The 25,229-nt window shown below is 34.3% G+C and overlaps 2 protein-coding genes across 3 annotated transcripts; one reads left to right on the plus strand and one right to left on the minus strand.

The window, feature by feature from the left end:
- The first annotated feature begins 1,203 nt into the window (after nt 1–1,203).
- LOC115969776 (small nuclear ribonucleoprotein Sm D2) lies at nt 1,204–3,995 on the plus strand. 2 transcript variants are annotated; one of them, XR_004087070.1, is made up of 7 exons: nt 1,204–1,314; nt 1,444–1,484; nt 1,635–1,659; nt 2,879–2,956; nt 3,260–3,346; nt 3,436–3,540; nt 3,646–3,995. XR_004087070.1 is itself a non-coding variant. In XM_031089388.1 (6 exons), exons 2-6 carry the CDS (start codon nt 1,480–1,482, stop codon nt 3,760–3,762), a joined length of 330 nt encoding a protein of 109 aa, XP_030945248.1. In that variant the 5' UTR covers nt 1,204–1,314; nt 1,444–1,479; the 3' UTR covers nt 3,763–3,995. The 2 variants fall into 2 exon arrangements, 1 of the variants encoding a protein (XP_030945248.1); XM_031089388.1 differs by lacking the exon at nt 3,260–3,346.
- A 2,085-nt stretch (nt 3,996–6,080) lies between these two features.
- On the minus strand, nt 6,081–10,875 carry LOC115971363 (UDP-glucuronic acid decarboxylase 2-like). The gene is made up of 7 exons (XM_031091242.1): nt 9,951–10,875; nt 9,645–9,792; nt 9,105–9,184; nt 8,583–8,666; nt 8,392–8,466; nt 7,166–7,258; nt 6,081–6,802 (listed from the first exon to the last, which is right to left on the minus strand). Exons 1-7 carry the CDS (start codon nt 10,551–10,553, stop codon nt 6,587–6,589), a joined length of 1,299 nt encoding a protein of 432 aa, XP_030947102.1. The 5' UTR covers nt 10,554–10,875; the 3' UTR covers nt 6,081–6,586.
- Between the last annotated feature and the right edge of the window lie 14,354 nt (nt 10,876–25,229).

The following is a 25,229-nucleotide window of genomic DNA, read 5'->3' on the forward strand; positions in this document are numbered from 1 at the left end:
ATACACAGCAGACAGCTTTATTGCACAGCAGAAGTCTTTACGGCAGAAAACTTTAATGCATAGTAAACAACTTCAATGCACAGCAGGAAATTTTACTGCACAGTAGAAATCTTTATTACACAGTAGAAAGTTTTGCTACATAGCAAAAAAATCAGTCCTGCGACAGAAACTGGAGAAAAATTCCTTTTGCAGTAGAAACTGGAGAAAAGTTCTTTTTGCGGCAGAAACTGGAGAAAAGTTACTTCTGCGGCATAAACGGAGGATAAACACCACGTTCTGCCCGCCGTAAGCGTGCTCTTGGCAGACGAGACATAGTTTGTGCACAAGCCGGACCAAATTGAGTTGCAGTTGGACCAGTCTTAACTTCCTTACTCAGAATACTCGAGCTCAATACCGCAGGAGGTAGCCCAGCCCACTTTAACCACAAAAAGGCCCACCACACCAAGTTTTTGGGTTTTTTTTGGAGTTTTTGAGTTTCTGGGTTTCTTGAAGTAGTCGAGCTTTTGGGTTTGGAGCCACTAAGTTTTTGGGTTTCCTAGAGAATCCAAAAATAGCTCTCTCAATGGAGGCAGTGGAGTCGGTTAGGGTGGTGAGTCGATTTGGGTGGCGAGTGTGCTGTGTTGTTCTGGAGATATGGATTTGGGGTTTGGTTCTTTGCTCTGGAGATTGATTATGGGGAAGAAGAACACAAACAACAAGAACTAGAACTTTAGAAAAAATACCGAAAGGAATTTTAAAAAAAAAAAAAAAAAAAAAGAGACATTCAATTAATTTATTTTGTTTTAATGTATATATAAAATTAATGTTTATTTTAAAATTTCTGACTTGGATTTTGTTTTAATTTTTTATTAATTTAAATCTGACTTGTCATTTTAAAAAAGCTGAATAAGTTTTTTTAATAATATTTTAATATCTACGTCAGCACCATGTCAACAAATAAGACATGCCGTTTGCCACCTCAGTTTTTTTTGTAACTAGGTTGACGGTAAGGGCTATTTTAAAAACGATTTTAAAAAGTCAGGGATTGCCTTAGGAACAAAATCAATTTAGAAACCAAATTGAAAAATTGTCCAAAATGTAGAGACTAAAAGTGTATTTTCATTAAAAAAAAAAATCATTAGTCTATTGTAATCTCTTTACTACGACTCACGATGCCCGTTTGTCGGCGCGACGTCGTATGATATAAAGTGACTTGGCACTGGACTTACATAGTCAGTTGTCAACCCTCTCTTTCTCTCTCTCTCAGTCGTGAGATCTATATTCCTCTCGACAATAGGAGCAGTTCCCTAAACCCTAACCCTAACCCTAATCGGTGTAAGTTCTCTATCGCTTTCCTCTAATTTGCTTCAATTTCAAAGCTCTCTCATTCAATTTTAAGCACATTCTTATCTTTCTTTAGATCCGCTTTACCCTAAAAACACCTTATTTTGTTTCTGTTTTCAGGGTTTTTTCCTGGTAGAGAATCACATTATCATCAACATGAGGTAACTTCAAGATTTCTACTCCTTTTTGTTTTTTTCCCCAAAATTTTCTTCGTTTTGTTTAATTTGATTGAGAATTAGGGTTTGCTATTTCGGTTACTAAATTTACTAATCAGTTTTTTTTTTTTTTTTTGGTGTCTATTTCTATTGCAGTAAGCCAATGGATGAGGATACCACTGTAAGTAATTTATCTTTTACACACACATGTTGTGAATGTTTTCAGTGGATAGTTATTCCTAAGATCATGCCCTTTTATGTGTTTGTCATTTGGTCATTCAATTATCTCTGTCAAAACTAAAATGTGAATTGCTTGAAGAATTTTACGATGTGATAAGGTTTTCAATTTGTCATAAGTATCAGGCATTTAGATACTTACTCCTGTTTTATTAAATAAATTTCCGTGTTGTACTGCAACCTATGCCTATTTTGTGCTTGTGTAATGTTTGGGGAGGAAAGTGGATGAGGTTGTAATTTCTGTTTTATAATGTCAACATATTAACTTTTACTACTGAATATTTGAAGCTTCTCTTAACTTCTGGCATCATAGCCATCCTTCATGCGAGTTTTATTCATCCACACTGTAGTTTCACTTACCTTAGAGCACTCACAATGGCTTAGGCAAAACACTAACAATCAAATAACCCAATTTGTAAAATTTAAATTTATGAGAAAAAAGAAAAAGGTTGAGCTCAAAAGAAGGCAACCCTGAAAAAGTTGAGCCAAAAATACGTTGGGGTTGGACTAACAATAGGTACTTAATTACTTATTTTGTTACTTAAACCAAATCAAATGAAGAAGACAGGATAGGAATAAAAATGGCCAAGAAAATTGGTTTTTCAGAGCATAATGGAAATGCCTGTGTTTTGATGCTGACAAGTAAAGAAAGGAAGTGGCAAATTGATAATAGAAAATCAGATGTGGTTTTTTTGAAAAGTGGTTATAGCTATAATACAAAAAGTAGGTTCGTATTCTACAATATGATTGAAATTTTGCTTAAGCCATTGTAAGATTGCTTTCATAAAACACCATGTCATCAGGAAAAATGATATTCTATCAAGTTTTCTTTATCCTTTTACATACTTGATTTACTTTGTTACCTATTAAAAAATATATATATGATTGAAATTTTGCTTAAGCCATTTTGGGTACTTTTACATCACCATTCTTGATTACGTTTACATGAGCATGCTCTCTTCTATGTAACACCTCCTATATACTGTATCTTATCTTTAGGTATTATGGTGTCATCCTTTTTGTGGGGCTCATTTTTAGCTACATTGCTATGTTCTCTTTTTCCCCATACTGATACAGGATTGAATTTACCCTTCTACTGATATTAGCTATTGCTCCATGATTTTTCAATATAAGCTTCTACTCACCCAAACTCTTTGTGACAGGGAGGCAAGAATGAGGAAGAGGAATTCAACACCGGGCCACTCTCTGTTCTGATGATGAGTGTTAAGAATAACACACAGGTAAATATATTATCTTCAAAGCGCAGTTTATTAAATACCTAAGTGTATTGTCAGAGCAAGTCTTAAACAATAAATTGAGTGTGTGTTTGTAAATCAAACATTGTGTTAATGGGTAAAAAATATATGTTATTGATATGCAACCATTTGTAAACCCCAAAATCTAGTCAGCTGGGAGTGATCTGATTGGATAGGGAATGCATGTTGTTTGTTAAGTCAAGGTGAGTTGATTGCCATTAAGCTTAGTTTGAACATTTAGGCGTCAGGGGCAATATTTTAAACTGTTGTGCTGTTGGTTTTCACCAGAACTGGATAGCATTATGCAAGTGACCAGGCCTGGTCCAGTTTTTAGAATTCTCAAACAGTCCCTTGGAGTTATAGCTTGTGATATCAGTGAGTGTACAGTTCTTTAGATATAGTTTTCTTACCTGTTATCAGATAGATTTATTGTTGATTGCTTCTTTGTCTCTTGCCTTACTAAGGTGCTCATTAACTGCCGAAACAACAAGAAGCTTCTAGGTCGTGTGAGGGCATTTGATCGTCACTGTAACATGGTTCTTGAAAATGTCAGGGAGATGTGGACTGAGGTTGGTTTCCATAGCAATATATTGTCCCTCTAATTCCTCAATCTGATGCTATCATGTCTATCAAACGCTTGCTGATTTAACTAATGCATTGTACTCTTGGTTTAGGTACCAAAGACTGGTAAAGGCAAGAAGAAAGCTCAACCTGTCAACAAAGATAGGTTTATCAGTAAGATGTTTCTTCGGGGAGACTCTGTTATCATCGTTCTTAGGAACCCAAAGTGAGAGATGTCGCAGTTCTCATGATCATCTGAAGATGAACAACTTATTTTGATGATGTCGCAGTTTTCTGGAGGTTTACTTAACAATGACAATGTGGTCTAAGTAGGAGAATTGTTCCTTGCTTAAGTTCTTCCTAATACTATTAATGATCTATTTGTTTTGCTAGTAACTTGTTGATCACGTGGGAATTGCCGTTATTATTATGAATGTGTGACCTTGCTGAGGATTTATGTTAATTGTTGCTAGGGGTGTCAAATGGGTGGGTTTGGGTGGATTTGGGGTGGGCATAATTGGGTTGGGTATATAAAACTCATTTACTCGTCAAAACCCATTTAACTAATTGCTTCTAACTCAAATCCAACCTAACCCAATTATTATGAGTAAATCCCAACTCACCCAATTACCCAATTATCAAAATTACCAAAATGCCATTAAAGTAAAAACTCCAACATTTTTTTGGATTTCCTTTTCCACTCTCTCTAATCTCTATTCTTGGGATAAAAAAATTTCACATAAGCACATCCACATTAGCAATTATATTAAAAATCCAGATTAAAAAAAAAATATTTTCTTTTTCTTTTCTATTTTCTCACTTTCTTGACAACCAAACAGTGCAACAAATACAAAGAAATGTCATTTCAAGCTCAAAATTTTTCTGGAATTTCAAAAGCAACTGTCCTAGAAGCAAATAGAAATTCTCCAAGGACAATGAAGGAAAATGAAAAGAGAGAGCAAGCAAGAGAGAGAGAGAGAGAGAGAGAGAGAGAGAGCTATCTCTTTGGTGTGGTGGAGATCCATGGCGGACCATGTGCGTTAGCAGGAGTCGTTTATGTACAAGATCGTTGAAAAGATCCCCGATCACCATGACTTGTCGTCATCGTTGTCCAAATTAGAATCCGACAAGAAGTTCAATCCCTTCGGCTCTGCCAAAGCCAAGGTTTATAGGCTCTTCGGCAAAGAAAAGCCCGTCCACAAAGTCCTCGGCGGTGGAAAACGTAATCTCTCTCTCTCTCTCTCTCTCTCTCTCTCTCTCTCTCTCTCTCTCTCTCTCTCTCTCTCTGTGTGTTTGATCTGTTTGTTTGATGAAAAAATGTAGGAAATTTTGCGTTTTTGTTTTTTTGGTTAACCTTTTTTCCATGCGTGAAATTTAGCGCAAGAAATCGGTATTAGTTTATATGAAATTTTCGATTGCTTGGTTCTATTTTTTTATTTGTTGAGAGAGAGAGAGAGAGAGAAGTGTTTGGAGGCCGAGAAAATGAAAGAAAATGAAAACCCTGAAACATTGAAACGTTCGAAGCTTTTTTTTTTTTTTTTAATGGGAAAGGCTGGGTTGAATTTGGGTATATTGTTTTTAGATTAAATGGGCCTTAATGAGTTTTTAGTTAAAACCTAATAATCACTGCGTCTAATTGGGTTGGTACCCATTTAACCCAACTAATAATTGAGTGGATTTAGATGGACAAATAGATTTGTGCTTATTTTGCCACCCCTAGTTGTTGCCCACAAATGCATGTACTGCCTTATATTCTACTTTCCTTTCCGTTACTTTTGGGTTAGGTGATAGGATTCTGGTCGTCACATTGTGGGGCTTATTCGGTTTAAGTTTTACCCCCTTTTTTTTTTTTTGTTTGTTGGTGAGAATCGGTTTAAGTTTAAGTTTTACCTCTTTCGTTGAGAAAGCTCTATTTTTGTTGTCATGTTTCTTTCCGTGGACCTTTGTCTAGACTCAAGGGCACAGAACTTGGTAAATTACGATCTGATAACCATATTGGAATTGGTTGGACCCAACTCTGTGGTGATTTGTAGTTTGTACTGACAGTATCGTCATTTTCTTACACGGGACTTGAATTTTAGAATATTCTATTTCTGAGCTTTCACGGCCCACAAAAGCAAGAAGGGTAAAATTGTTTCACTCGCATTAGTTATTTGGTTTTCCAAGTTGTTGGTCGTATCTTTCTCAAAAGAAAAAAAGGAAATTGTCGGTAGTATGGCAGTTTTCTTGTTTCTAGAATTGTTCAGGAACAGACTGCGATAACCGTATTGATTTGAGAGTAGCTTTGGCTTCGTTTATTTGGTTGTTATTTCTTGGAATTTGGGAAGCTTGTTCAGAAACTTTAGTGGAAGAGTTTTGGCACTTAATGAGTTCATCAGCGTGCCCCGTGTTACGTTGTGTAGGGCAAAATGACCTTAGGTTTTAAGTATCAACAAAGAAGTTTGGATCCTAATGGTAACAATAAAAACAAGGCTTCTAGCGTACACGTGTATAAGTATTTTTTTTAAACCTCTTGATCCACTTAGGAAATATAATCTCTATTGATTGATTGGAATTGAACACTTGAAAAATTAGTAAGCTTTCACTTATACATGTATAGCAGTTTATAGCCAATTGTATCTTTGAGCAAGAGATCTTCAAGGGTCAACATTGCCAAGCTGAACTGCGATAACTTACACCCTTTTAAGAGAACTAAACGGAAACAAACTGAACTGTGATAATTAAGCTGGAATGAAAATGCAGCAGGTAAAGCTATTACTGTAGGCCTCTTTAACAAATCAAATTTAAAAAATAAGGAAAGGAACTTTTTGGAATCACAAATCTATTACGCTTAAATGGGCTTGTAACCCAGAAATTACTAAGATGATGGAAATCAAATGCCAAAGGGACACCTAAAACCTATTCCAAAGAAGAATCAAAAGCAGCACAAATGCTGCTTCTGGTGTTGCTACTGTATTTTGTTTGCAGAAGGGAAACAGCTGAGAATTGCTTTCCAAGAAACAATTATCTTTTCCCTCTGTCATCACTCTTCAAGTATATATGCCTGACTTAGAATTACGCGGTAGTAGCGCCACCCTCCTTGTGGTCACCAAAGATACGTTTCCGGAAATCTGAGACCATGAGAGGAAGACCCTTGCGGAGTTCCACCTTTGGTTGCCAGCCAAGTAGCTCTTTAGCCTTTGTGATATCAGGCTTCCTCTTGTGGGGATCATCCTCTGTGTTGGGCTTGTACTCTATCTTTGCGTCTGGGTCAATTGTTTCCCGGACCACCTGCACCAATGACACGCAGTACAGCTCAAAATTTATTGTTCTTTCTGTTTGTTTTGTTTTGTTTTGTTTTTACTGTCACAACTCACAACCAGAAATGTAAATTAACCTCAGAGAGCCAACAACTGAGCTGTTCATCAATAGTAACCATTATAGGATTAAATTATAGGATGCTACCCTTCCATTAAATTTAAACCATCCTATCAAATTTTCCCTTCCATCAAGAGTTATAAACAACAACACAAATTAGTTTTTTTTTTTTTTAAGGAAAGCAAAGGCATGAAACAGGAAACGTTGTTGTTGTTGTTGTTTCTCTCCCTCTCTCAAAATGAGCAAGTAAGAATTCCAGAAGAGCAATAAACTTACCCCAGCAAGTTCAAGCATGGTGAATTCACCCGGATTACCAAGATTGAAAGGTCCTACATGTTCTCCTTCCATTAGGCGCATCAGACCCTCCACCTGTAGTAGCACAACATACCAGAAAATTTTAATAATCCTGAACAGAAATTACGAAACTGTAATTGCAAATTTACCACACAAAGCGCCAAAAGAAAACAGAAGAAAATAAATAAATAAATCGTATTATTCCAATTATTTTTTAAGGATAATCTTATCACTAATTTCATTATCGCAGAAGAGACAGTTCCGTTCATTAAAATAAAGGCTTACCCCAGATACCCCACTTATAAGAAATAATATTCCCAATCATATAAATTAAATAATATCTTAGTCAATGAAGGCCGCCCTACCCCAGATAGCCAACAACTCTAGAAGCCATCTCATTAGTCATTATTGATATTTTACTACCACATCAAATATACATCTTGCTACCATGAAATATCAATTAAATTCTGAAAGCAACCTGGGATCGCTCTTTAATTTATTAAGGTGTTCGTTTGCTTTAAACTTTAAACAAAGTTCTAATGCTTTCGAGACTTGAGAGTTAAAATTCACTCAGTAGACCGATCCATGCCTTATATCAACATAAAGGGGAATTATAACAAACGTAAAGGGGAATTATAACCGGCTGGCCCACCTTCAGCTTTCAAATTCGCTCTTTTCATATGTAGGGAATAAGATCGTCTTAATCTCACTTAAAACTGAGAGTTTATTTCATGGTTAACATTTTATCCAAACTGTAGGATTCGAACAAACAATAATGTAGGTTCCATGAAGTCTACAACCAGACTGATTCAATAATATTTTTCAATTTAGGCACCAAGTTTGCACTAATTTTTTATTTATTTGTGCTATGCACATGGGGAAGGTAATCTCTTATTGTAATCTAAGATTCATAAGGCCTAGTTTTTGAACTAGATAGCAAAGACAAGAAGCATAAAGCAGTTACATTTTAATATCTTCATTTATTCAAGGTCTCAGTCTTTACTTTAACAATTTTAGTTAAAAATATAAAAGTAAAACTTGGCATGAGATGCAATTTGATATCTTTTTGGTAAGTGAAGCAACTTAAGATCATCAAAAGGATATCAGAAGCAATTTGGAAAACAAACAATAAATTATCCTTGACAACACCAAACAAAGAATAAACAACAGTACCCGCATGATGAATAAACAATTAAGCATTCACTTACCAAGTCAGATACATATTGGAAACTCCTTGTCTGCTTCCCATCACCATAAACAGTCATAGGCTCCTTCCTTAATGCCTACATTATCACCGCCAATCATCATTAACTAAACTAATTAAATAAACAGCTCATTTTTCCTGCACAACCAAGTCAAATAAATAAATAAATAAATATATATTGCATTAATGATATACCTGGGCAACAAAATTGCTGACCACACGACCATCATCGATGCACATTCTGGGTCCATAGGTGTTGAAGATTCTTGCAATCCTCACCTGCAACAAACCCATGCCGTTACATTGATATATCATATAGTACTTATTTGGACCCATGTATTAATCACATGGATATGGTACTTGTTTGGAAGTGCATATTCTCATAGATTTATATATCTTAAAATTATAATACATTACTTCATCTAAATATACTAACAACCCCAATAATAATTGTACATAAATTTAATAAATTAAAAATCAAGAAGCTGGTAAAAATGAGAGCAAACGAGCCATGATTTTTTTTTTTTTTTTTTAATCACATAATGTGGGACCTACAACATTTTAATTAAGATATGTGTGACACAACATGTGCACACATGGAAAGTTCAAAATATCAAACACAAGCAATATTCTTTAATTAACTAATTAAACGAAAATCAACATTAACGGAAATATTTAGTTTAGTAAATTAAATAATAATAATAATAAAAAGCTGACCTCAACGCCTGCACCTCTATGATAGTCCATGGTCAACGTTTCCGCCGTACGTTTTCCCTCGTCGTAACAGCTTCTAACACCTGTCGCAAATCCCCAACTAAAAATCGTCAGATCTAATTTTAGTAGTTTTTTAACACTTAAAATTTCAGACCACATCCCAAATTACAAAACACTCCCTCCAATGAATCAGAAAGAAAAAACTCAAACAGTCAAAGATAAACGTGGACCGTCTGATTAACAAGACCGCACATCACGGGTTACTCGTTTTTCCACGGGTCCCACAACCAGGCTTTCGAGTGAGTTTCAAAACGGAACAAAGCAAATGACAACTGGCTTTTCTTACATCAAACAGTGAGTCTTCACCGGACCCCTAAACCGCGCAGATTAGGACCGGAAACCTTAAATCACGCTAAGTTGCGCCGTTTCGACAAAACACACACACACGCGAAACGCCGTACCCACCGGATATTCCGACAAAAACGCACGTTTGCCTTGCCGGAAATAAATTTATTTAAAAAAAGAAAAAAAAGAAAAACGTACCAATAGGATTGACGTTTCCCCAATAGGTTTCGACCTGAGGGTGTTGCAGTGGATCTCCGTACACCTCACTTGTGCTCGTTAGCAAAAACCTCGCACCCACTCTCTTCGCAAGTCCCAGCATGTTCAATGTCCCCACAACATTGGTCTTGTACAAATTAAATTAAGGAACAAACACTAAATAATACTAAAAATAACAAATAAATCAGAAATTGAAATAGAAATTTCAGTTAGCTCAACGAGTATTTATAGTCGAATAAGAGATCTGAAGTCGACTTTATATTTATAGTATTTATAAAAAAAGGATATGATGGTCTTGACGGGGTTGAACTTGTAGTGAACAGGAGAGGCAGGGCAAGCGAGATGGTAGATCTGATCGACCTCGAGCAAGAGAGGCTCGACGACGTCGTGTCGGATAAGCTCGAACCTAGGGTTACCGAAATGGTGCATCACGTTCTCTTTCCTTCCGGTGAAGAAGTTATCGACCACGATCACGCTATCGCCTCGCTCCATCAGACGGTCGACCAAGTGGGACCCAACGAACCCGGCCCCGCCGGTCACCACGATCCGCAAACCCTTGCGTTTTAGCCCCAAGGGGACTTTGCCGGAGCTGTACATGTGGAAAGCTGAGCGGTGCTCGTACATGGGTTTTTGGTCGTACTGGCTCAGCCGTGTCGTCGTTTCTGGGATCGTGAAGTGTCCGTACTCGACACGGGATGTGGAGGAGGAAGGTACGAGGGTGAATACGATGGTGGCTATAGCAATGCCGACGAGGACGAACACCAGGCGTTGTTCTCGGAGCATGTACCGAATCGGTTGGGTCACTGAGAACCATGGCTTTGGTTGCTTCGGTGTGTACGTGTCCGACACGGGTTGGCTCTCGTGTCCTCTGAAAGTCAGCTCCGAACCCATCTTCTTCTTCTTAAACGATTCAAAATTCTGTATTTCTGGGTAATAAGGAAATGAGGGGGTGAAAAATGAAGGAGAATCGGTGAGTGATTGAGTGTGTGCTGAGTTACGAGTTAACTCGCCGGCAACTCGGACGCTTCGGCGAGTGGGAAAAATAGAGGAAGGGTCAGAGAGGTGGTGTTTGGGTTTTTGATATTTAAGGTGTGAGGGCTGTTAAATAAGGCATTGGTTTGTGTTGTATTTACGGAAATACCCTTTTGGTTTTTGTGTTTTGAAAAGTAAACGGTTCATAGTTCATACGGTTGTCATTAGACGGTGGAAAATTTTTGTTCGTTCATAATACTACATATTTTTAGACAAATGATGGAAGGTTTTTAAAGAAACTTTGGGATTGGAATTTTGGCAATTGCCAATATTTAATTTCTGAAACTGCCAAATATATGCTTATTTGGAAAAAAAAAATTATTTTGGTTAATTAATTACTAGTTTAGGAGGGGAGTTTGTAATGTGTTTTAAACATCTACCAAAAAAAATAAACATTTATTAATTACTTTGCTTTATGTGGGCGGTATTGGGTTTTAAATTCTAATAAAAGTTGGCTTTTTTGACTTTCAAATCTTGCTTTGTGGTCAGTAGTTGTGGATGGGTTTGGGACCTTGGCTTATAGCTTGACGCAGACCAAAATCTAAATGTATGAGTAAAAGGACTGGCCCAAACTAACCTATGTCTCATGCCATTGCAATTACAACCTATTCAGGCAAAAGATCGTGTGCACAAGAAGTTCATGAATAAAACATTCGTGCACAAACCTACCACATGTAATAAATAAAGATAAAATTGTGATATAAAAAAGTCAAAGACCACTAGCAAAAGTTTAAGTTAAATGTTAGGGTAAATGTAATTAAACAAAAGAAAAGAGAGAGAATTTTGATATTGGATCGAGGATTTTATGAAATGGTCAGGTTAACAGGGATACGGGTGTATTTAAAAAATTTGTTAAACTATTTTAAGAAAGTTTTTATACAATTTTAATAGGAAAAAGAAAAAAAAAATTCCAAAACATTGATTGCTTTTTTAATCTTATAAAATATTTCCTTAAATAGTTAATTAACAAATGTTCTTAGAGAATTCATTAACTTTTTCCTTAATAAAAAGTTAATTTATATATATATATATATTTTTAGAGAGAGTTTTAACCTATAGCGTCCTCTCCTGATAATAGCTCTTTATCATCAGACCAAGACACCAATTAGTTTTCGGTGTAGGCGGGGATTGAACCCCAGATTTCTTATTCAACCGTCAGAGACTTTACCAGTTGAGTTAGCTGAAACTCACAGTTAATTTATATTTTGTTTTGTTGTTTCATGAAATTTATAGTTTTTGTGACTCTATTTAGGTAATATGATAAAAATCTTGTTTGAATTTAATAAAATTAATTATAGCCATCGTTCCACATGGCTTGTATTATTTATTTACTTTTTTTTGGGACCACACCAAAGTTTGATTATTGAAACAACATTTTAATCTATGCTAATCCTATTCATTTGTTATTTATCATCATAGGTTTTCTTATTCCACCTAACTATAGCACTCTTCCCTCTTTTGTTAGCACTAAATAGTAACTGTTTAAATATCTGACATATCATATATAATTCTCCAATAAAATTTTTTAATAAAAAAAAAAAAAAAAACTAATATACCCAAGCAATATCAAATAAATTACTACAAAAATACAAAGTTACACCATTTAATTTTGGTCAATCGTCATTTTTGTCATGCAAATTTTATTTTTACCAATTTGGTATTTGAAGTTTACATTTGCCATTACTATTCTATTAGTCATTTCATCCATAATTCCCATTAACCATTAAAAAATAATTTTTTATACTAAGACCTGTTAAATTTTCTTTTAAAAACAATAAATACAACAGACTTTAAATTTGATCAAAATTCATGTTGATACTGTAAGTTGCTTTTTTATTAACTTAATTGTAAGTTCACATTTATTGTTACCATTAGTATTAGTACTTAACGTTAACTTTTTAAATGGAGTGGAGAAAGAACTAATGATGACAGCAAATATTAAATTACATGACCAAAATGACAAAAATAAGACATACAGAATCAAAAAAAAGAAAAAAAAGATCAAACTTTAAAGGTATAATTTATGTTTTTGCCAAAATGTTATCTTGGATGTTGCGAATAGTTAATGGTCAACAAGTACTGGAACATTTTACATAATTAAAAGAAATAAGTAAAATGAAAATTTATTAAGCAAACGGTACATATCAATGTAGCAATTTAATGACATCTATATATATATATATAGAGAGAGGCAAAATTTAGAGAAAATTTAATTAAAAATTGAAATTAGAGTCTAATTTTGCGCTATATATCTAAATTTACGTGAGGATTACACATAATTATTCACTTATGTGTCCACTTAAGTTTTTTAATCTTTGTGCCTAATGAGTTAATAGGTGCAAAATACCAAGAATCTAATATTAATGAATTATAAAAATAAAAAATAAAAAACGATCACATATACTCAATAAAAATCATCACACAACAAAGATTACCACATGTTCTATCTTATTAAAAATTATAAAAAATAATCAAAAGTATTATTGAATTTAGGTAAGAATTTTAATATGTAACTAATTACATTTACTTAAAAAAAATTTAATTTGACTAATTATTTTATACTTTAATGATAAAAATTGTGCTTAATTTTAAATGTACCCATACATATGTATGTGTTACATGCTATTATTTTTTTTAATAATTTGGCTAATTATTTATATTTTTATAATAAAAATTGTGTTTAATTTTAAATGCATCCATACATTTTCATAGGTTACATGTTAGTTCATATAATGCGTATACATGTATAATTAACATTATCATCTCTGTATAATTAAATAAAATATATTATTTTAGTTCCTAATTCAGTATGTATCATATTAAATATCACATATATAATGCGAAGCTAATTAATAAACATATTCACATGAACTCCCCTCTCTTTCTGCAGATTGAGTTGCCAATATTTTTTCAATGATTGTATGACCACTAGACACTAGTATTGGGAGAGAAATGGTATCTTGTGCACCTATTCAATTAATGGAGCGGGCACACAAGATAATTTTTGGTTGAGAGGCATCTTTTTTTTTTTTTTTTTTTGGGTTTGTAAAATGCCCTCCCGAGTCCAAATCTTCTATCTCACACTTTCTGCTCCACTATATACTCCACAAATAAAAATATACCACATGTCTATCTAATTTATTAAATGCTAAATTTATGCCTTCTATTATTTCAACTTCCTAAAATAAATAAATAAATAACCCATCAAATTTAGGTAATTGAAATAATAGAAGGCATAAATTTAGCATTTAATAAATTAGATGGACATGTGACATATTTTTATTTGTGGAGTATATAGTGGATCAGGAAGTGTGGGATAGAGGATTTGAACCCCCCCCCCCTCTTAACATTTTTATAAAATAAATAAATATAATAATTGAGCCTCTAAAATAAATTTCTGACTTTGCATGGCATATGCCTATATATATAGTTATTATAAGTGTGTGTTTGGGTTCACTTATACTGCGTTGCGTTTTGTTCCTGCGTTTTGCTTCTTCTTCTTTTTTCTTTTTTCTTTTTTTTTTTTTTGTGTTTTCACGCGTTTTTGGAGTATTGCGATTACTGTTCATTGAACAGTAACCGCAAATGTTGACTTTCTACAGTAAACAGTGCACATATGCACTGTTCACGGATCCACAAATTTCATTTTTTATCCATTTTTTCATTAAAAATGGGTCCCACAATACTATTCACACATTTAAAAATTATTTTGCTACAGTATTTTCGATTTTCAGTTTTTAATTTCAGCAAAATAAGTTCTATACAAATACACTCTAAATTTCTTAACAAACCATAGGGAGGCTTGACACTAAAGGCTCTCAGCCAAATAGCCTGTTCCCTAGTACAATAGGGAGGGTGTCACTGTTTGTTCGATATTCATAAAGCTTATAAAAGCTATCATTTATTCCTTTCTAGTTATCTACCCTGCGATGTAGGCTGCCTTCACCATAGTCAGTCACAATCAACCGTAATTTACTAATTAGTGTTAACCATTTGTCATTAAGAGTTTCAAAGAAAAAATTGATGGTAAGAGAATATTCCCATAAAAAATAAGAGATGCCAATTCTCTTACCAAAAAAGTTTGTCATAAAGAGAGAAGAAAAGTATTCACTTTTCTCGTGAACCCTTAACAACAATTGAGAATCGTGAACTGGGCAAATTGATTGGTGGCTTTTATGACAGCGGATACTTTTATACCATTTTATTATGGGAAAATAACCTTGACAGTAGCACCCACACACAAAATTGATTTGTGAAAATTATTATAATTTTTTGAAAAAAATTAAAATATCCAAAACAAAAATATAGAGAAGTGGGGAAAAAATTAGGGGAAAAATAAAATAAAAAACAACCAAATACAATAGATAGTACTAAGGTAACGTTTGGAATGGGGTAATGTTTTAGAATTCCTAGAAATGTTAAAAGATTTCTACATTTGATTGCAAATCACACAAAGAAATCAGATGCTAGGGGTATTTGGATTCCCACATAATTTTTTTTTTTTTAGGAATGTGGATTTTATTTGAAACAGGTGGATATCCAGATTCTCAAGTTTAAAAAATTACATTTGTTGTAAATTGACAATTTTACAATTTTCCACTTTTCATTTAACTAATGGAGATAAAACATACTTATCAAAAAATAATCGGAAATAAAACATAAAACAAATCATCAATATCTATTCATTTATTTTTATCTCTTCCCGCCACAACAATATAAAAGTTAAAATAAAATAAAATATCTATTTGGGATTGGTTATTTGCTAAAATAAAATATTTATTTTTATTAACAAAACATGATGTTGTGATTTTCATAAAGAACAATAATTTAAATAGTTATTTTTGTATTATACATGTCATTTTGAATTTTTTTTTTTTTTTTTGAAAACTGTCATTTTGAAATGTTAAACTATAGTTTTAATGAATTTGTCTTAATTTATAGTTTATATTTTGTTTGTTGTTATTTATTTAGAGGAAAATTTTTTTTTTTAAAAATTGATATTGGATTTATAAATCTAAGGATAGTATGGGAAAAATAAATAATTCCTTTAAGATTGCTATGAATAAACCAAACATAGAAATAGTTAAATTTTAAGGCATTCAGATTGTAAGGCATCACATTCCAAGGAATCTGGATGACGGGAGTGATGTGAATTCCCCTGTACCAAACACCACATTTTTAACTTTTGGCCTATTTTCGTGGGTGGCTATTGTGTAAAAAGCTTTGCAAATAAATATGAAGAATACAAAGATAGTATTGAGATATTATTACAAAAATCTAACATTTTTTTTTTTTTTAGAGAGTTTCAATCCGTGGCATCCGCTCCTGATAATAGTTCTGATGCGCGCCAAAATTGAGGCTGATAGACTAGGCCTCACTTGGGCTCACAATCTATTTGTGATGTGGGCTTTGGATTTCCTAACTTGAATAGTTCCCAACACAGAGACCCAACGAACCAACTTCTCCTTAAAAGTTCCCCTACTCTTACTACTGTTGTTCTCTTGTTGCCCTCTTGCTCCTATTCTCAGTTTTCTCTAGAACCTCTCAACAAACTTCTCCTCTCCCTTATCTTCTCATATTTATAGCCCAATAGTTAGTGAGGAGTTATAATTACTCTTGCAGTTAGTGGTAGGAGAGGTCCAATGCCGTTATTGCTTAGTGGATGTTTTAGTTGGGAATGGGGTGTGATGAGAGTGACATTGGAACTGACTTCCCACTTCAGAAGGGATATTCGGCGAAGGCTTTTCCCAGGACGATACCGGTGTAACCGGGGTATAGTGTCCCCGAGCAATCATGCTCTGGTCTGAGGTGTATCTTCCCGAGAAGATCCTAGGTTACGAGCTACTATGAACATGCATTATAGCGGTTTGCTCAACGGATTTTGGGCCAGGCGTAATGTCATGAGGCCTGGGCCCATGGCCTTGGCAGGCTCAGGGTCCAGTTTTGGGCAAGAGGGTTAGGCCCGTGGGCCGTATTGTAAAGTTGGAACTCAAAGCCCAAAGCCCAAATTGGTCTGGGGGTTCCGTGTCGTACAGCTCTTTATTATCAAATCAAGACACCAATCAATTTTTGGTGTAGGCGGGGGATTGAAATCAAATATCTTATTCTACCATCAAAAACTTTACTAGTTAAGTTATAAGCCTCTTTTTTTCTTTTTTCTTTTTTTTAGAAATAATTATAATATGTTGCTAACTCCATTATTCATACTCTTTTCCCTCTAGACCCTTTAAACACTTACGTATGAGGAGGTGTCAATTCAGTTAGAAGACTTAAACTTAGGATTTTTTGAATCATGTAACGCTTCAAAACTATTAATTAGACCAAACCTTATTTAGAGGGCAAATTAAACTTAGGTTTTACCATCTCCCTTGTTTAGAGGGCAAATTAAGGTTCCGTACATTGATTGAACCTAGCTATTAAGTCTATGTTTAACGTGTGTGCTATTGTAGCTTTAAAGGAAAGTTATGTGGAAGGTTTTGTTTTGTAAATTTCTCAAACAAGAGGCATCGAATTGTATCAACTAGTAATAGCAAATTGAAATTGTTAAGGGTGACCACTGACCAGTAGAAGCCGCCCCTTGAGTGGGTCAATGTAGAAAGCCCCTACTACGCGACTTTATAATTAAAAGACAATTTGGTGGAAACTTGGAGTGATTTAGAAGTTCATTTCTTCATTCAAACCTAACTTGTACCTACAGAATATTGCCCCATTACTGCAAATTATTCTTTCCCATGTTTTTTTTTCCCTTTCCTTATGACGGTAGCTTTTTTATTTTTTATTTTTAATTTATTTATTTATATTTAATCTTCAAAAGTGATTTAGTCTTTTAAAGCAAAAAAAAAAAAAAAAAAAGTTACGTAATAATGAGAATAGTCGTTCCTTTTGAGGAGCACAGACATTTATCTTTGCTCAGTGCTCACTTTACCATTTATATGTACATAACAGTGGCGGCGCCACGTGCAAGTCATGGTGTGTAAGTCAGGGTGTTCCCAGGAACACCCTGACTTGAAAAAAAACCTGAAAATTTTTTTTTTTTACAAATTTTTTTATACTTGCTCTGTATTATAGGAACACCCTCGAATTAAAAAAAAAAAAAATTAATTGTTCTGCTTTCAAGCAAAAAAAATAAATAAATAAATGAAGAAAGCCCAAAATAAAATTTGGTAACAGAGGCAAGCCCACGGGAACTCGGCAAGCCCAACAGATTACAGAGGCAAACCCACGGATTCTCAAAAAAAAAAAAAAAAAAAAAACCAATGCAAAGCTATAGAGCAAATCAAATCAGAACTCACTTCTAATTTTCTATATCAGAAATCCCTAAAGGCCTAAAGCAAACCTAAAGAGTGAAGACAGAGCAAGCAACGGCTCACTGCCTCAGTCCCTCAGAGCAACGCCTCAGGCTCAAGCCAATTGCCAACAGCCGGAGTCACGGAGATCGGATCGGTCACGTCGCTCGCAGCTCGCTCGTCATCGGAGATCGGTCCAGTCCAGATCGTCATCGTCGCTCGGCTCGCTTGCCCCTCGTCCTCGTCACTCGCCACTGCCCTCATCAGAGATTGCTCGTCGCCTTGTGACCTCGTCACTGCCTTAGCGGCCTCAGCCTTCAAGCCTACCTGCTCAGCTGCTCCGATGCTTGGCTGCTCCGGTGCAGGTGCTCCCTCCCTCTCTAACTCCCTCACTCTCTCACTCTCTTTCTCTATCTAAATGACTTTTTCTGAAATGAAAATTATGACTCTCTCTCTCTCTCTCTCTCTCTCTCTCTCTATTCTTTAATACTAATTTTAATACTTTGTCTTTATCTGATTCTGTGATTGGGCCACTGAATTGCTAAGCTTTAACTTTATCTTTATTAATATTTGGCTGATTTTTTGACTTTTTAAATTTGTCTTTATCTTAATATCTTATCCGTTGGTGTTGGTTAGTGTCGGTGTGTGTGTTTGTGTCGGTGAGATATTAAATTATTAATTGTTTTTTTAGTGTAATGTGTATTTTGATTGTGAAGTTTTCTGATTGGCAGTTGGTTCTTGTAATTGAGAAAATTTAATTAATTGAGGAAAACAAATAATTAATAATTTAATTAACCAATACATTATAAAAAACAAACAAATTAAATTATGTTAGACTAAACAACAATTAATAATTTAATAATTAATGAAATAACAATACAACAAATTATAGTTTATAAAAGACAAACAAATTAATGAAACAACTAAATAACAATAATTAATAATTTTATTAATATGTCAAATGAACTTATAGTTTATTGTATAGGTACCTTTGTTCATTTTATTTCATTTCATTTTTTTTTTCTTTTTGAGGTTTTTCGGTGTGCAAAATCCAAATTTCTTTTGGTCTTAAGAACTTTTTTTTTTTTTTAAAGCACAAACTTCATGCTGACCAAATTTTGAATTTCGGCTGGTATTTACCGAAATGTCCTGAAACACCCGAAATAGACCGAAATGACCCAAAATTTTTTCAATGTGAAATAGGAACACCCTGGACAAAATTTCTAGAGTCGCCACTGGTACATAAGAATGAAAACTAAAAGTAAAACAATAGTTTGAAGATCATTCTATGAAAATTTTAAGGGACAAGAGATTTGCACGTTGGATGAGATAGCTTGCACGTACATGTATTTCATTCATTATTACAAATTAATAAATGGCAACTTCTAACTTTCTAAGTTCTAAGGAAGCTTCTCTAACTAGTTCTATGTTTATGATATTGATATATGATTAATTTCACTTGTCATTGCATTTTTTTATTGTATTTTGTTTAACGAAGTCCATGAGATTTGTTTTTGTTGGGTTAGCTGATGAAGAAGACCTCGCACCATACTAGAAAATGGTGGGGGCATGCATTTTCTTGGACACTAGAAAAATTTACTAGTAGATTGGAATTGAGCGACTCTCTGATTCTTGTGGAGATTATCAATGCTTTCAACCAATTTTCACTCATATATGAAGATTATCATAGCTCAGTTAAATTCTTTAACAAGCATGGTTAATAGTTAATACTTCTATGTTGGTGCTAGTTCTTATATATGTGTGAACTAGTTACTTACATGTACAGATTTCACCAGTGACACTGTTTTTTTTTTTTTTTTTCAACCAGTGACACTGTTTTTAATTATGGTTCCATGTGCATTGTGGAGATTTGCTAGCTAAGTCCCAAGTTATGCTTAGCTAAGACTCAAAGTCTAGCTAACACCAATTGCCTTCTTAAAATAAGAAACATACAAATAAGTCTTCTTTTCGCATGTATAGAAATGCATGTTGGCGAGCAGTCAATATATAATGATTGAAAATTTTAACATTCCTTTTTTAAATAAAGTTTCGCTATCCTTTCCATGCATGAAGTCAATAAGGCATATATAACGGAAAAAATCTACAATAGTAATTAGTTATTTGACCTATTGCTTGTTTTTGCAAAATAGTTCCTATCTAAGAAAATAAAAGGAAATTAAAAGACTTTTGAAAAAATGAGTATAGATTATTAGTTTTGTTTTTGGGCACCGTAAATTGCTTGTTAAGAAATTACTTTATATAAAAAAAAATTTATCAACCTTATAGAGTGTAGAGTTAGTGGATCCAACTTTTGAGTTCTACTTATCCCTTCAACTTTATTTCGAGCCCTTATCATCAATTCAAGCTAATAAAAAGTGTGAGCTCATTGATTTTAAGCCACGTGACAGTAATTGATAATATCACGTGTGTCACATAGATTTTGTTGAGACTATCACTTAAACTACTTCTTTCTGAATGTTGAGATACAAACTCCTACCATCAAACCATACCCTATATGATGACCTCACAGGAAATTATTCATACGCTACTGTACTTATTAACATTTGTCATAGGTTTGGGACTACCTTTTAGAAACTATATAGTAACAAATATAGCTAAGCCAAAAAGCACTAAATACGTATCAAACTTTGTATCCTGAAAGATTCACATTTTATTTTCGGTATTGTAGGCTTGGAATGCGCTAAATATGTCACTGATGGGAGACAGTAGGGAGCATATTATAGAATAGGATAGAAGAAGCACAGTGGTAGGCCCCACGGAGAAAAAAAGGACAAGTTCGTTTGTTTTCTTTGCACGTCGAAGGGGGATTCGTTTTTCTTAAGCAACGTTGACTCTCCTCCGTACACGTGGCACTTAACGATTTCGCACGTTTCGCCACTACTTGTGCCTGATTTGTTAACTACCTCCATCATGACCACGACTGGAATGTGTCAGAGTACATACTATTTCTCAAACATCTGTCTCAAAAAAAAAAATTAAATAAAATTTATTTCTCAAATACCAGAAGATTATATGGTCATAGGTGTTAGAGATGGTAATTTTGCTCCGCTCCGATTTGGCTCGCCTTGTCCCGCCCCATCCCGCATAGGTTTTGCCTGCCCCGTAAAGGTGGGGGGGCGGGATGGAGCAATATTTTGTCTTCGCACCCCGAGGCGGGACGGGGATGAATTTAGTATTTTTATCCTCATCTTGCCCCGTCCTCGCCCCGCACTAATAAGGACTATAATTGTAAATTTAGTAAACCCTAAATCACTAATATTTAAAGTGAAACATAAGACATTAGATAAAATATTTTTTATTCTAAACTTACTGCTGTTGCCGCTGACCCTTATCCCTTCTCTACAGCCTATACACGTTTTTCAATTTTAAGCCAAACTCCACTCCAAGTCTCCAAGTCTAAGACATTACTTTTTACTTTTTAGGTTCATCTCATTCTTTTTGTTTTACTCTTTCTTAAATCTGTTTTTTTCAATTTGAATTTTGGTTCTTTTTTTCTACCACTTTGTTAACTACCTCCATCATGACCACGACTGGAATGTGTCAGAGTACATATTATTTCTCAAACATCTATCTCAAAAAAAAAAAAAAATTATTTCTCAAATACCAGAAGATTATATGGTCATACGTATTAGAGATGGTAATTTTGCCCCGTCCTGTTTTGACTCGCCCTACCCCGCCCCACCCCGCACGGGTTTTTCCCACCCCGTAAAGGTGGTGGGGCGGGATGGAGCAATATTTTGTCCCCGCACCCCGAGGCGGGCCGGGGATGAGTTTAGTATTTTTATCCCCGCCCTGCCCCGTCCTCGCCCCGCACTAATAAGGACTATAATTGTAAATTTAGTAAACCCTAAATCACTAATATTTAAAGTGAAACATAAGACATTAGATAAAATATTTTTTATTCTAAACCTACTGTTGTTGCCATTAACCCTCTCCCTTCTCTATAGCCTATACACGTTTTTCAATTTTAAGCCAAACTCCACTCCAAGTCTCCAAGTTTAAGACGTTACTTTTTACGTTTTAGGTTCATCTCATTCCTTTTGTTTTAGTCTTTCTTAAATCTTTTTTTTTTTTCAGTTTGAATTTTGGTTCTTTTTTTCTATCTAAAATTAGTATTTTTGTTTGTAGCTATTAAATGAGCACAGTTGAAAGGAAAAAAAAGGCTGGTCACTTATCCTTGATGATTTTGTTCATGCAAAGACAATGTTTATTTTGTTATAAGAAATTTTGAATTATGTTGTTACGTATTAGACTATTTTAAGTACTTGGTTTATTTAAATGCTTGGATTTTAAAACATTTTGTTTTGTTGTGATTTATATTATTGTAGCAAAAAATTTATTTATATATATAAAATTGTATTAGAGGCGGGGCGGTATGGGTCCCCGCGGTGCCCCAAGGGGCGGGGATGGGGCAAAGTAGTATGCCCCACACCCCGGGGCGGGGCGGGGATGGGGAAGGGCAACAACCATGCGGGGCGGGGACGAAGATCCCATCCTCCGGCCCCGCCCCACCCCACCCCATTGCCATCCCTAATAGGTGTAATTTGATTTGTTTTTCTTTAATCATTTTAGTGTATTATTCTTTATTCTTAGTTCTCCCAAATAAAGCTGGTTTGTTTTTGGTAGGAAAAATATTCTTTTAATCTCTTTTGTACAATATTCATAATTAATGCACTGATACAATTTTTTTTATATAACTGATACATATATTTTAAAATGCGAAAAGAAAATATGCACATTTAAAACTTGAAAGTAGATTTGAAAAATTAGGGACACGTTTAATACATTGAATGAAGATTATAGTAAGAATAAATTTTTATTACTTAGAATAAGATGTTATAGAATAATTAAATTTTTTTTATCTATTTGGTTGTAAGTTATAACATTAGAATAAACACAATATGAAATATTCTTATACAATTATATTTCTTAAAAAAAAAATTCAAATTTAAAAGAGAGAATTTTTTTAATGATTTTTTAATAATAATTATTATGTGCATATAGAAGTTTATATTTTTGGAAATATATTTGTAGGGGTGATAGGCTTAGTGGTATATATCTATATGTACATATTCGGCCAGGGGCCTAATCTGAGAACATGAAGTAGTCTGAGGACAGACAAACACTGTCATGGGGGTCCGTATTAGTGAGTGAGGAGGCGAATTTTGGTCACAAGAGTCCAATAGGGTGGTCCGAGGATGAATGTCTCCTTGGCTGAGCAAAGCTAAGGTCCGAAGGTGTGGTCTGCTATCCAAGGCAACGTTCCAGGAGATTCTATTGATAAGGATAAGCATCACAGAGGTGCAGGACAGAGGGAAGTCCTAAAATATCTAAGAGAAAGCTCTTGTCACCGCATCGAATGCTCCGTAGCTAACTCTCTGGCCGCATTAATAAGGAAGTGATACATGAACAGTAATTTTCAGCCTTACAACTACTATCAAAGATTTCAGAGAGGTGCTGATGGGACAAGGATCAACACCAGCAATCTACTCTACACATAGAGGGTAGAGATGAAGGAAGGAAGATAGTATCAAACAGAAAGAAGACCCTGAAGGAAGGAGACCTGAGAATTGAGAGAAGAATGTTGTAACACTAAGAACTGTACTTGTAATCAAATTCAAGAAATATATACAAGAACTAATCTCCTTAGATTGTGCCGATGACGATTTTCTTTAGATAAAACTAGTCTATATTCACTTTATTGTCATTTGAATCCCCTATGATTGTTACCCAACTCGTTAGAACCTAGTTTTTCAACTCACTCTCTACAAATTCATTGTATTGGACTTTTTGGGTCTAGATCCTTTTACCTTTTGGGCTTAGGACTCAAATTGCGTCCCTACAATATTAATTTTGAAAATTATTCCTTTTACAGTCATTTTATAAATATTTTATAAATGAATTACTATAATAGTTATTCTTAATGAGTAATTATTACTTGTAATAAAGATGCAACCAACTAGTTGAATACTTTCTTCTAAAAAAAAAAAAAAAAGTTTTTTTTTGAGAAAAAAAAAACTAGTTGAATGCCTATTCCACATAATTAGTGATTCCATTATAAAACCTATTACAACATGGTGACATACCAAACATGCCATACGCAATAGTATCATGAGTAGGGGTGTGCATGATCCAACCCACCGACCTAACCCAACATACTAAAAGAAAACTTATTTTTTTTGTTTGATTTACTAAGGTATTTAGAGAACTAGTTTTGATGAATTTGAAATTTTGCAATATAATTTAAACATAATATGTGAATTGTAATAATTTATTCAAAATGATAATTAAATAGTTTATGAAATCCATTGTATTTGTGTGGCATGAAACATGTAAGCACAACCCATCAACCTAGCCCAACCTACATGCTTGAATTGTGGTGAAAAATTTCTCCAACTTAACTCATGCACACCTCTAATTGTGAATACGACTTGTCTCCTGTTATTATATCTTTAACAGGATATCTCCTATTCTTCCAATAAGATGCAATCATGTCACACACTATTTAAGCAATAAAATAAAATGAAGAGTGTTTATTATATATCACACCCTATTCTACAGAATCTACACATTTGTGTATTTGGTATTTATGGTAACATTCTTTTGTTCTAATAACATGGTTATATACAGGTCCGATCGTACCAAAAACGAAAGCGTGGAAGGTTTGAGACCAAGTGTTAGAGGGCCCGATCTTGTGACTTTTGGGGCATGCACACTATTGTTCACTATGATACTGTTGAATTGAATCTAGGGTCCGTTTGGATTGAGCTTATTTTTGCTGAAACTGAAAACTGAAACTGAAAACACTGTAGCGAAATATTTTTTAAATATGTGAATAGTATCGTGGGACCCATTTTTAATAAAAAAATTGTGAAAAATGAAATTTGTGGGTCCGTGAACAGTGCACAAATGCACTGTTCACACTGAAAAAGTCCACATATACGGCCGCACAGTAACTTATTACTCTTGAAACGCGAGAAAAAAAAAAAAAAAAAAAAAAAAAAAAAAAAAAAAAAAGAGGAGGTGTTTGCTGTGTTACTGTAGCGTGGGTCCCACGCGAAAACGCAAACGCACATCAGCAAGAAAACGTCCAGCCCAGACGCCCTCTATATTCCTCATGTAGTTATTAGGTTTTTTTTTTTTTTTTTTAAATTTATTTATATATATATATATTAAATGTAACATATGCATTCTTCCAGACTTCAATATCAGATTTCTTTTTCTTCCA

The sequence above is a fragment of the Quercus lobata genome, chromosome 12 (assembly GCF_001633185.2).
Source record: "Quercus lobata isolate SW786 chromosome 12, ValleyOak3.0 Primary Assembly, whole genome shotgun sequence".
NCBI classification, from domain to species: Eukaryota; Viridiplantae; Streptophyta; class Magnoliopsida; order Fagales; family Fagaceae; genus Quercus; species Quercus lobata.